Below are 12,097 nucleotides of genomic sequence, written 5' to 3' on the forward strand. Positions count from 1 at the left end.
TAGTTACGACCTATTAAAAGGATTCTCATGATCAATTTGTAGGCCAGTGATTTAGTGAGCCCGTCGTGATGTATCGACTTCCGATAGAATGTTGGTAATTTGAAAGAAATTGTAGGACTCCAAATGTTTTAATTGCCAACCTGAATTCCGGTTGATCTCGTTGCTCAATGAGCGAAGCATTTCCAAAGTACGTAAAAGGAATTAAACGATAATTGCGCGAAATCTTATATGCGTTTGTCGGAAATTGATAAATTGAAATTGTGAAACGTTCTTATTAGAGTTGAGTGAGAAGTGTTACGATTAATCATAAATGCCCACAAACATTTCTACATCACAGAATTCCTCAGACTTACAATTAATTCGAAACGTAGTTCTTCTATCATTATCATCTTCATTCACAATCAGTACATTACGTTACAGTCGTTAAATACAGAAGCTCTCGGTAAAATAACGAGACCTGATTAAATACTAAAATCTTAAAGATCGTAATAGCTCCATTAATCCAAAATGGCAATAATTCCTCAATGACTCAATCTCCGATGTAGGATGATTATTATTATTATCTGTTGATATAATATTATTAAAAACTACCTCCTTTCATATCATAATCTTAACTACCACATATCACAGTCTATCATCGTAACGTCATTAACAACCATCCCTTTCTTTATATCACGACTCCATTAGGATCAATGACAATCCCCCAAGGTATAACAATAAGACCATTTAATATCCAGCGTCAAATTTATAATTAATCTTTGGATTGTGAAAGCTAAGATAATTTCCCGCTGAGTCGATTTGAAGTTCGTTTTATTCTAACCAATCTCTTTTTTCTTTTTTCAGATTTGTGTTAAATTCCTCGAGATCTCGGATAATTGGAGCGGCGTGATTCGCTTCGGTTTCACTAGCAACGACCCGATCAACCTGCGAAATGGCCTTCCAAGGTACGCCTGTCCGGACTTGACGAACAAACCCGGTTACTGGGCGAAGGCCATGGCCGAGAGGTTCGCCGAAAGGGACACGGTACTCTTCTATTACGTCACGTCCGCTGGGGACGTACACTTCGGCGTGAATGGCGAGGAAAAGGGCGTATTCTTCAGCGGCATCGAGACACGAGGTCCATTGTGGGCTATCATCGATGTCTATGGCAACAGCACAGCCATCGAGTTTGTCGATCCTAACAGACAACATTTCAACAACATCAGGAGAGGCACCGAGCATAGCAACGAGGATAACGCGCAGCACAGCAGGCACTCGGCCATGGACGACGCGAGCAACGCGAGCAGAGACGTTGAGAGGATCATCGTTCCATCCATGCAGGGCATTTCGATCCATCATGAGCCCGACGTCGAGCTACCTGGACTCAGGTTTCAGCCTGCTGGTGTCATCTTCACGCCGTTACCCTTCCACTTGTGAGTATCTTCGGGAATCCCTTTGTCTCGTAATCGCATCAAAAGCATCTTCTCATCGAGCACCATGATCATAAGATCGAGCTTTAACCCTTTTGAACATAATGGTGGTTGGAGACTGTGTTGATCACAAATGAAGCTTTTTACAAACTTTGGAACTCTAAACGGAGTCTCCGCTGAAGCACCAAAAAGGAGGAGCTGTTTTGTCGGCGCTTGTTTGTCCACACTAACGACTTTCTCAAGAAACATGAAAGAGTATCGAAAGGTTGGCCGTTGTTGCTTCAGCGAAGACACGGCTTTATAGTTGGTGTAAGAAATAGGGTTCAAGAAGAGATTAATAGGTTCTATTTTATCCTAGTATAGAGTAATATATATATAACGAGACAGTGCTGAACATAGATGAAGATTTTCACGATTTGATAGTTCTTTATATATGTTGTTGGCATAAAAAAAGGCACTTCGGGAAGAGATCAATAGGTCCATGTTCTATTTCACCTAAAGCAAAATATGGTTGAGTAGAATGTTTGTACCAGTTTTGTTCTGAAGCTTTCAGATTATTTAAATTATAAGAATCGTGACAAGAATTGAATTAGCATGATACAAGACTGTAAGAATCCCATGGGCTGCTATTGATTCGTTCGTAGCCACATTGTACAGTTAGAATGGTCTTCCGGTGTTATTTGTTCTCTAACTCGCGTCGATTACCATCGCGTGTTATGTCTGTTCCGTGTGGCTTTACAATGGGTGAATACTAACAAGGCCTTTTTGGAAAACTCAATGTACTTCGCGTTGAAATTATGTACACTTTAATTGTTTCCCTCATATAAATGTGCTCTAAACGAAATTTTTAAGTATTCTGTGAATTTCTATAAATTATCAAATCCTGAATGTTGATTTAACATGATCAATTTATAAAAGTATACATAGTGCAAATTGCTCAATTCAATCCATAACTCTTTCAACATCTCTCTCATGATATCATCTCATTGCTACAACTAATTAAGATTTCAAAACTTAATATGCACATTCTTAGAATTAATTTAAACTTCCCTTCACTTAACTACAAGATCTTCTATTATGCTCGCCACGTAAAAGCTTCACCTACCTACATAATAAATGACTTCAAATCAACACCGTGACATCTCTCCCCCACATCTTAATCCTTCGACATTAAACATCAAGGCAACGTCAGCTTGCTTTAAACTGACATTTCCAACGTGGCTACCGTTCCGCAGTAGACCATCCTCTAATGGATTCTTGCTTCCTTCATTTTCCAGGACCCGAGGTAGAAACATCCGCTTCAGTAACCAGCAGTGCGTGGCGACGCGGACCGACACGGAATTCTGTCACGGCTATGCGTTTACGAGCCAGCCACTGCTACTGGGGGAGCGATTGGTCGTGCAGATCCTCGCTACAGAGCCTATGTACGTGGGTGCTTTGGCTCTAGGTCTGACTTCTTGCGACCCAGCTCGGCTAACCGCCGAGGATCTACCCGACGACAGTGATCTGCTACTGGATCGTCCAGAATATTGGGTAGTCTCCAAGGATGTGGCATCCAGCCCTCAACCTGGTGACGAGATAGCCTTCACGGTAACTCACTTTGGCGAAGTTCAAATGAGTAAGAATGGCGGACCACCGAACGTAGTGATGCACGTGGACCAAAGTCTTCAATTGTGGGCGTTCTTCGATGTGTACGGTAGCACGCAACGAGTCAGGATGCTGGCTGAGAGGCCCACGTCACCACCGCGACAGCGCCAAAGCAATCCATCGCCAGCTACCATCTTACAACAGCAGCAACAGCAACAACAACAACAGCAGCACTGCAACCACAGTAACGCAGCTACAGAACTGTCCAGATTTTCCGAGATGGTTCAGTTCAAACCAGCCATTGGCGGAGGCACCGTACTGGTGGTGAATCTTCCTCCTCAGACTGGTTATGTTACACCGTCCTCATCAACGCCACAGCCTACTTACGCCTCCGCTGGGCATAGGAGTCAACACGTGCATCCTCCAGCAGTCACTGCTTCGTCGTCCACGGCGTCTACGGCGTCCACGTCGCATCCTGGATCTTCCAGACAGTCCTCACCGCCTTTGACAGGCACCATGGCCAGTACAGGTTCCTCTACGTACGTGGAGCCAGTGAATTACCAGAGTCTTGACGGTACTCTTACCTCTCAGGCGTCTTCCCACCTGCAGCAATGGAGCGAAGGCCTTCAACCTACGCCTGGACAGCCAAACGAGTGCTCGGTCTGCTATGAAAGAAGCATCGATAGTGTGCTGTACATGTGCGGTCACATGTGTATGTGCTACCCTTGCGCTATTCAACAGTGGTGCGGCAAGGGTGGCGGACATTGCCCACTCTGTAGAGCGACCATTAGGGATGTGATCCGTATCTATAGATCCTGAACGACGGCACAGCCACTCCGCGGAAGGAACGGTTCCAGGGGCTGATGCCCGACCAAATCGCGTTGATTCGTTTTCTCTCGGAACAAACAACCGCCGCCATTGTCGTAAAGTTCATCGCATACGATATTTTGGAGTTCTCGTCTGTGGGGAAACTATATTTATGCTCAGGATAAGTAATATCTTCGGTAACAAGTTCGTAGAAGCATCCAACTGTTCTTCTGCTCATTCTTCTGCAAATTTGGTCCTATTTGATGATGAGTAGTTTTGTTGTTACGAGATTCTCAGGATCTTAGAACTTTAAAAAACCAGTGAAGATGACGCAGAAATGATAACTCAGATGAAAAGATGAGATCAATCGCGTTTATTACCACCAAATTGATATAGGATTGTGAGACGAGAACACGCGAAGTATCTTCGTTGAACCCTAAAGACTGCGAGGTTCTGGTTCATCGGCGGTTTTGCTGCCCTTGTAACGTCAATGAGATTCGTACAGTGTCGTTGAACTATCGTATTCGGTTGCAAACGAGTGACATAAAGATTCTGTGTACGCCTTCGAGCTTGGCAGAGAACAAAAGGAATGAGTGAACGTATGAAAGACGAAGGAACGAGTGAATGAAGAAACTAAGAAAGAAAGAGAGTAACATTGATCTTAGATATTTTCACAATCGACATTATATATAGTATATATATTATCGCTACCGTTACTATCATTACCACTTACTGCTGCTACTATTCTCAACCTTTAGTTATTATTTTTATTTGTACGACTAGTAATATTATTATCACGATTCTACAACGACAATAGTGGTCGTCACGTTATTCTTATATGGAGAAAAGTCACCCTAACGATGGGTATCATTATTTTTTATCGCTGTGAACAGATCAGACCATCGTCTCCAAAAAGAGCGCCATCTGGATCAGTCGAGACCGATTCAATTTTATTTTATTTAACAATGAAGTAAAATAAGCTCGTGTGATTATTAAGGCAGGCGCCGTAGGGCGCGTGTAAGTTAGAATTTACGTCGCTTTCACAACCTTATCTGGGTTTTTATGTTATTCGTTTTACTCCTTCGTTTTTTAATTTGCTCTCGCAAAGTTGGAACGACCGCGTCATAATCGTGTCCTCGAGCTTGCAGGACGCGCGAGTACGCGTCTCTTTCCTTGTTTGTTACTTTCGACAATAACGCCTGGATATGTAATGTATAACTTTGAAGTTGTTAGCGGTTCAAGCGACCATAAATAACTGTGGTGTGTGTATAACTGACTACTACGTATAAACGTCGTACGTATTACCAAAGAAACAACGCGACACGTATGATTCCTCCCCCGCTCTGCGTACGTTTCAATACGAACTCGCACGCAGTCCTCCACGCAGCCAGCCTTAGAAGGACGATGGTTTTTGATACGTTTTAGAACTTAGCATTACCGTTTTCTACCGAATTCGCGCGCCCCCAAATGCTACACGAAGAAACAATGTATACTCGTCTCTGGCAGTTGCAATGTGCAGATCTTAGCGACATGTTTTTTATCCAGAATCTACGTTTAATTGGTCTACTTGCGAGGGTTGAGGTTTTCGAGTGTAAATAATGTTCTTTTGGATTATAATTTCGCTACTCTTTTAATATTGTAGAATCTTTACGAAGAATAATCCTTTGTGCTATATTTGATATTAGCTTTGTTATCTGACATCATAGAGACCTTGCCTAGTATTATAGCGAGAAACAATTTATACATTGAGTCAGTTGCATTACACAAGATTAAAGAAAAAGAACTAGAGTTCATCTAAACGATGAAGTTACAATGTTAGTTTTTCAAAACCATACAGTACAAGTTTCAAAACCTCTAAACGCCAAAAATCAGGGCAACAAAGGCCAAGAATCATTTGTATAAAAATTGTTCATCATAAGGAGCGATCCAGCGAGACGCTAAACATATCTTTAACCGCAGATCTCCGCGTTATATTCCTAACTTTATTGACGACAAAAGTACAAGCGAAGTTACTATACACTAGATTGCATAGCGTTCTAAGGGGCAATGTTTAGAGGCTTTTATCAGTGTTGACGACTAAAATGGAATTATTTGAGGTGCTCGATAGCCAAGCAGACGATCGAATTCCAAGAACTTCGAATCTTCAAAACATTCGTATACACTTAACTAAGCCAAACAATTAAGTTTCGATTATCTGGACCTAACCTTTCTCGGCCATCGAGTCTCTCATTTGTTATGGACTAAAAGCGATTTATAGAATTTCGTAGCGTCTCGTTCGATCATTCTAATCATCGTCCAACGATTGGAGCAAGCATTTTGCGATTGTAATTTGCCTGGACGAGTAATTACTGCCCCTACGAGTTCGCGTTTCTTTGACGCGGACGAAATATCGAATCGACTGGCCGTGGAACGATAACAACGATTTTGTTGCACGGTCTGTCGAGTACACGAGGATCATCCTCTCCATGTGAGCGCTTTATTTTCGTACAGCAGCGAGACGAAGCCGAAGACGGCGACGTTTCTCTCTTCCACTCGGCCCACGGACGCAAAAAATCAAGTAAAAAAAGAACGAAATCCTAACGACGACGAGAGACGAGCGTCCTCGAGGCCGTGCCTTATAGACATTTTACCGACAGTCGGCATCTCGCGTCGCGTGACTCGCGTTGCTCGTCTGAGCTTCCTCCTATCGATCGACAGAGATCGCCCTGGCCAGAAGTTCGTCTCCCGATCCGTTCGATTCGTTTCCGGTAATAATCCTTGCTCTACGCCTTCGCTCCGTTGAGCCCAGCTCACAATTATCATGGCGTTTCAAACGTTTGTGAGGGTAAAGTGACGAGCAACACAATTATTACGCTATTTATCATATCGGTATACCTATCTTTGATCTTGTGGTTCCTGAAATTTGGTTCTTGATAGTACTCGAGCTTAAACCGTGTTTGTGATGCGTTTGAACGGAAATTAGATGTTAACTCTTTGCCGTTTTTAGGAGAATTAAGAATTGTAGGAAATAAGAGATTGCTTTAATTTTTGAGGGAATTTATTTATTGGAAAAATTTGATATTATTTAATGTTTGGAATTGGGCAAGACTACATGAGGTATTATACTTTATGCCTAAGTTGTATTGACAATAATCAAACACTGGTTATGTATTTCAATGTAAGAAACAATTATGTATATTGAGTTGCGTTCAAGACACTGGACATTCGTGTAATATGTTCTATAGATGTAGGTACTTAAATACTTCTTATATGAAATATACAGAAACACAACTGCCACTTTACCAGTCTAGTCTCTACAAAATTAAAAGAACCAAGTTCATTATTTGTTAAGCTATCTAATTTTAATTTCCAATTTTTATTGCTCAAGTTTAAAACAAACGTATCACAAATCGCAAGAATTAGTCTTCAATGTGTTCAGTTAAAAGGGAATTGTGGTTGCTCGTTCAACGATTATTCACAGCGTGATATCGAAAAATCCGGCGAAAAGTAATGATTAGCGTCGAGCGGCTCTTCCCCTGACAAACGTATTTGTCGATGAGGGCAAATTGTTCGCCTGGCGAAGAAATGCTCATCAGCATATATATTTAAAATGAGATAAAGAATAATAAAAAAGAAACATTCGCTGGAGAAAGAGAGAGAGAGAGAGAGAGAGAGCGAGCGAGAGAGAGAGAATGAAAGATGAAAAGAAAGCTTGAGACAGAGATATCGTAAAGAGTCAGGAAGAGATGAGAGAGGTCACATCACGTAAATTGGGATTGCGGTTCCTAGCCGTTCCCGGAGATGCGAGAGCAAAGCGACAATGAGAAAGAAAGAGACACAAGGAGCGAAAGAAGAATACTGTCGTCGGACAACGGATGCGCAATAAAGAGTAGTGAAATCTCTAGTCCAGCGAGCGGCAGCTTTAACTTGCCTGCCAATCCAAAAAAGAAATGATGAGATAAACGATGATGATAATGATGATGATAATTGTATTTGAATTAAGGAGAAAAAGAAAAAAGATGGTCTCTAAAAGAAAAAGAAAAGAAAAACGGTCAGAGTATGAGAGGGAGAGAGAAAAAGAAAGAAAAAGAAAAAGGAGAGAGAGAGACAGAGAGAGAGAGATAAAAAAGTATGAAAGGATCGCGTAGGTGTATTTGTATGTGAATGAGAGAAAATGAACAGAAATTTTATAAAATACAAAGTTTTAAAAGAAAGAATTTGCTAATATATGGCGCGTGTCGAGCAGAAGCATACCAAGTCACGTGACACGCGCAACGAGAATCTTTTTATTAGGATACTCTATTTACGATAGAATCATAATAGTCGTGATCGCGTTTGACTTCGATGAAAGGTGTCACAGGCGAAACGTCGTTCAATATTTGCTCTTCCTGTTTCGTGTTTTACCAGAAAATCTAGAAGAAGAAAATAAGAAAGAATAAAGTTCCGCCATTGAACGTGTGAACCTACGAACAAAAACGATCGATGGTATCTTTTTCTTTGTCGATGAAGGATATTCTAGATAAATATTATATATTGATTATTATCCTAAGAATCGAATGAACAGACGCTCTCGTTGATGCCACCGGGTCATTGTCGTCGTGATATATTATCATTGTATGTCGGTGTACCGATCGATCGATGTTTTTTATTTTTCATCATCGTCGTTGTGGTTCTTCTCACGTTCCCCTACATTCATCATCCTTCGCCGTTTTTTCATCGCAAACGCATCTTTTTCTTTTTTTTTCTTTTTATATAATAGACGTACTCGACCAGCAAGCTGGGATTTCCTTTTCTCGATTGTCACGCGAGGACACTCGTCTAGATCTTCTTTTATATTTTATCATTATTTTTTTATTATTATTTCTATTATCGATATTACTATTAGGTTTATTATTATTGATTATATTATTATTGAGTTTGTCTTGTACCACTCGGCGAGAATGCGCACAAAAGAAAAAAAAAAAAGAGAAAGAAGAAAAGCAATTTCGAAGCGTGCGTTGCCTGCAATGGAAACGTTTCGAAGCGCGTTTTCATATCATGTTATTACACCGAGTGTACTGTCCGTTACGTCGTGGTTTGGAAAGAAAGAAAATGGAAAAAAATAGAAGAAAAGATGTCACCCTTGTCCCTCCCCTCGAGATTGAAAGATGATTCTATGTGCGATAAAAGTTCTCTGTAACTGTAAAGCTGTCGATTACGAATTTATACATATGTAATATAATTCGTGTAGCCGCGTGCTGTCCTACACAATAAAAAGCCTGTAATATCTATGAATCTTTGTGTCTTCCTCCAGTTGTATCATCCTCTTCTTTATAAGAATACCTGAATTATTTCAAGAGCAGACAGTTTAGTCGAGTTAGACCAATTAGTTGAACAATTTTATTGATAGTAAATTATTAATGAAACGTAATAGTCCAAAGAAGTTGATTTATGTGGAATAGATAAAAAAAATGTTGAAAGAGATTTTATCAAATATTATTCTATTATATCTTGTAAAGTTTAGTATTAAACGAAGATAGAAGAATTTAGAAAAAAATAAACCTTTATTTACAATATAAAAGTTTACAAATGTGTATATGTACATTAAAAATAATGCTATGTATTAAAACAATGACAAGTACAAACAAAATCAACGAAAACAGTGTACAGTTTATACAAAATAGTTGTGGGAATTGGTCGTTCTCCTAAAATATTCCTGTGTAAAAAGATGGTTTTCTGACAGGAACATGTCGTCTGTTTAGTTTTCATCTTCACCTTCGCCAGCGTCCGTCGAGTCCATGCCAACTTCTTCGTAATCTTTTTCTAAAGCGGCCAGATCTTCTCTGGCTTCGTTAAATTCACTTTCGTCCATACTCTCTGCCACGTACCTAGATTTGGAAATTTGAAATTTAATTTTAATTTAATTTTTCCTAATTCATCTTTGTATCACGGTCATATATAATTTACCAATGAACAAATGCACGTTTGCCGAACATGAGATCAAATTTTCTATTTAGTCTGGTCCATGCCTCAGCGATTGCAGTAGTGTTTGCAAGCAATGCCATCGCTCGTTGTACTTTGGCGAGATCTCCTCCAGGAACTACTGTTGGTGGTTGGTAATTAATTCCTACCTAAAAAAATCAAATTTACGTCTTTAATTACCTACTTTTCCTCAAAATATATTTCTATTTTTCTATCTATGGTATCAGTTCAGAATATTTCAAATAAAAACGATTATAGATCTCGTAAAACACAAGTTCTTTCACTACTAAAATAAAATTCGTCTACCTTAAAACCAGTGGGGCACCAATCGACGAACTGTATCGCCCTCTTCGTCTTAATAGTCGCAATAGACGCGTTCACATCTTTTGGGACCACATCACCTCTATATAATAAGCAGCACGCCATATATTTTCCTCTCTGTGGATTGCATTTGACCATTTGCATTGCAGGCTCGAAACAAGACGACGTTAACTCCATCACCGTCAATTGCTCATGATAAGCTTTTTCAATCGAAACAATTGGCGCATATGTAGCCAAAGGAAAGTGAATCCTGGGATACGGGACCAAATTCGTTTGGAACTCCATTAGATCCACGTTCAGAGCTCCATCGAACCTCAAAGAAGCCGTGATAGAAGACACTATTTGTCCAATTAATCTATTCAAATTCGTATAGGTTGGTCTTTCTATATCTAAGTTTCGCCTGCAGATATCGTAGATCGCCTCGTTATCGACAAGGAACGCGCAGTCCGAGTGTTCTAGTGTCGTGTGCGTAGTTAAGATGGCGTTGTAAGGTTCTACCACCGCGGTGGAAATTTGTGGAGAGGGGTAAATGGCGAACTCGAGTTTAGCTTTCTTGCCATAGTCCATGGAGAGGCGCTCCATTAGAAGGCTGGTGAATCCTGAACCGGTACCACCACCGAATGCGTGGAAAATTAGGAATCCTTGGAGACCGGTGCACATATCGGCGATCTTGCGAATTCTGTCCAGAACCAGGTCGATTATTTCCTTTCCCAGAGTATAGTGTCCTCGAGCGTAATTGTTCGCTGCATCCTCTTTACCGGAAATTAGCTGTTCGGGATGAAATAGCTGATGGTAGGTTCCTGTCCGAACTTCGTCTAAAATGTAGAACGTTTGGAGATGTTGGAAATCGAGATTTTTGTCACTTTCTTAGATTCTTATGTATCATATTTTATAATCAGACTGCGAATATTTATGTATGTTCGTAAGATTGTAAATATAATTTAGAAAATTGAATACTTTATATGGTTCTTCCATGCGCATTCTGTGCGTTTTTGTATCTTCAAGTTTCCCATAAATTCATAAAAATCCACGGTCTGTTTATATATCGTATAAAGTATGTCTATTGTATTATGTTTGCAGAGAAGCTTATAGTAAATAATATGATTGAGAGTAGTGTGTCTCTACGTTCAAACTTTGTATACAGCAAAGAATGATTGTATATAGTGGAAATTAGTTTCTTTTACTTTCATATTTTCTTCAAATAATATATAATATTTTATAATACATATATTATGCAAAATACATATGTATATATATATATATATATATATTGTAGTATCCTGAATACGTAATATTTATTCATTCTTTGTGATTAGGTTAGAATAAAGTATGACACGATAAAAAACTATAAGATAATTTGCACAGAGTAATTTTTAAATAAAGTTTATGTTATTTAAATTAAAACTACCAATGACTGTAGGCTCAAGGTCCAGAAATACAGCTCGCGGGACGTATTTTCCACCGCCGGTCTCGCTGAAGAAAGTTTGAAAACCCTCATCGCTAGAACAGCTCTGAGGCGGAAGCATGCCGTCAGGTTGTATGCCATGTTCCAGACAATATAATTCCCAGCAAGCATTGCCCATTTGGACGCCGCCTTGACCAATGTGGACCGACAGTACCTCACGCTGAAAAATTAGATAAATTTATTCTTTAAAAATTATTTTTCTTTCGTACCAATTTTATAATTATATTATTAATATATATAAATTAATTATTAATATTTAATAACGCACGCGCTGTTATTATATATGATATAAATTATTAACATAAATTAATAATGAGCAGATTAAATAATTTAGAGTTTGCTTTCTAGTAAATGTAAATCTTTTTGTATAAGTTTGGGGACCTTAAAATGTTATATATTCTTACAGGTAATTATTGGAATATTTTCTTATACGTAGATGACAAAATTAAAGAAATAATTACCATTATGGCGAATTATCGGTAATCGGTGGAAGAAAAGATAGGCGAGACGAATCTTCACAGGATGAACGTCCGAATTCAACTGAATGAACGACACATTTTGTGAAAGG

The 12,097-nt window shown here is 39.4% G+C and overlaps 2 protein-coding genes across 5 annotated transcripts in view; one reads left to right on the forward strand and one right to left on the reverse strand.

The window, feature by feature from the left end:
- Positions 1–9,056, forward strand: part of LOC117230410 (protein neuralized) — a 113,681-nt gene extending 104,625 nt beyond the window's left edge. For all 4 annotated transcript variants that reach the window (XM_033487841.1, XM_033487838.1, XM_033487840.1 and 1 more), the window contains exons 3-4: positions 844–1,412; positions 2,687–9,056. In XM_033487841.1, coding sequence (XP_033343732.1) covers positions 844–1,412; positions 2,687–3,815 — 1,698 coding nt within the window. In that variant the 3' untranslated portion in view covers positions 3,816–9,056. The remainder of the gene's footprint in view (positions 1–843; positions 1,413–2,686) is intronic.
- A 253-nt stretch (positions 9,057–9,309) lies between these two features.
- LOC117230677 (tubulin alpha-1 chain-like) lies at positions 9,310–11,687 on the reverse strand. Its single transcript, XM_033488359.1, has 4 exons — positions 11,473–11,687; positions 10,050–10,879; positions 9,729–9,892; positions 9,310–9,649 (listed from the first exon to the last, which is right to left on the reverse strand). Exons 1-4 carry the CDS (start codon positions 11,645–11,647, stop codon positions 9,520–9,522), a joined length of 1,299 nt encoding a protein of 432 aa, XP_033344250.1. The 5' UTR covers positions 11,648–11,687; the 3' UTR covers positions 9,310–9,519.
- Positions 11,688–12,097: the final 410 nt, after the last annotated feature.

Source organism: Bombus vosnesenskii, unplaced genomic scaffold, assembly GCF_011952255.1.
Source record: "Bombus vosnesenskii isolate JDL3184/JDL3185 unplaced genomic scaffold, Bvos_JDL3184-5_v1.1 scf7180000013267, whole genome shotgun sequence".
NCBI lineage: Eukaryota > Metazoa > Arthropoda > Insecta > Hymenoptera > Apidae > Bombus > Bombus vosnesenskii.

Coding starts and splice junctions, on each gene's coding strand:
- LOC117230677 (XM_033488359.1), bottom strand. CDS start 11,647: ATGGGCAATGCTTGCTGGGAATTATATTGTCTGGAACATGGCATACAA. Junction 9,893..10,049: donor GGTGCCCCACTGGTTTTAAG/GTAGACGAATTT, acceptor TGATTTTTTTAG/GTAGGAATTAATTACCAACC. Junction 9,650..9,728: donor AAACGTGCATTTGTTCATTG/GTAAATTATATA, acceptor TTCCAAATCTAG/GTACGTGGCAGAGAGTATGG.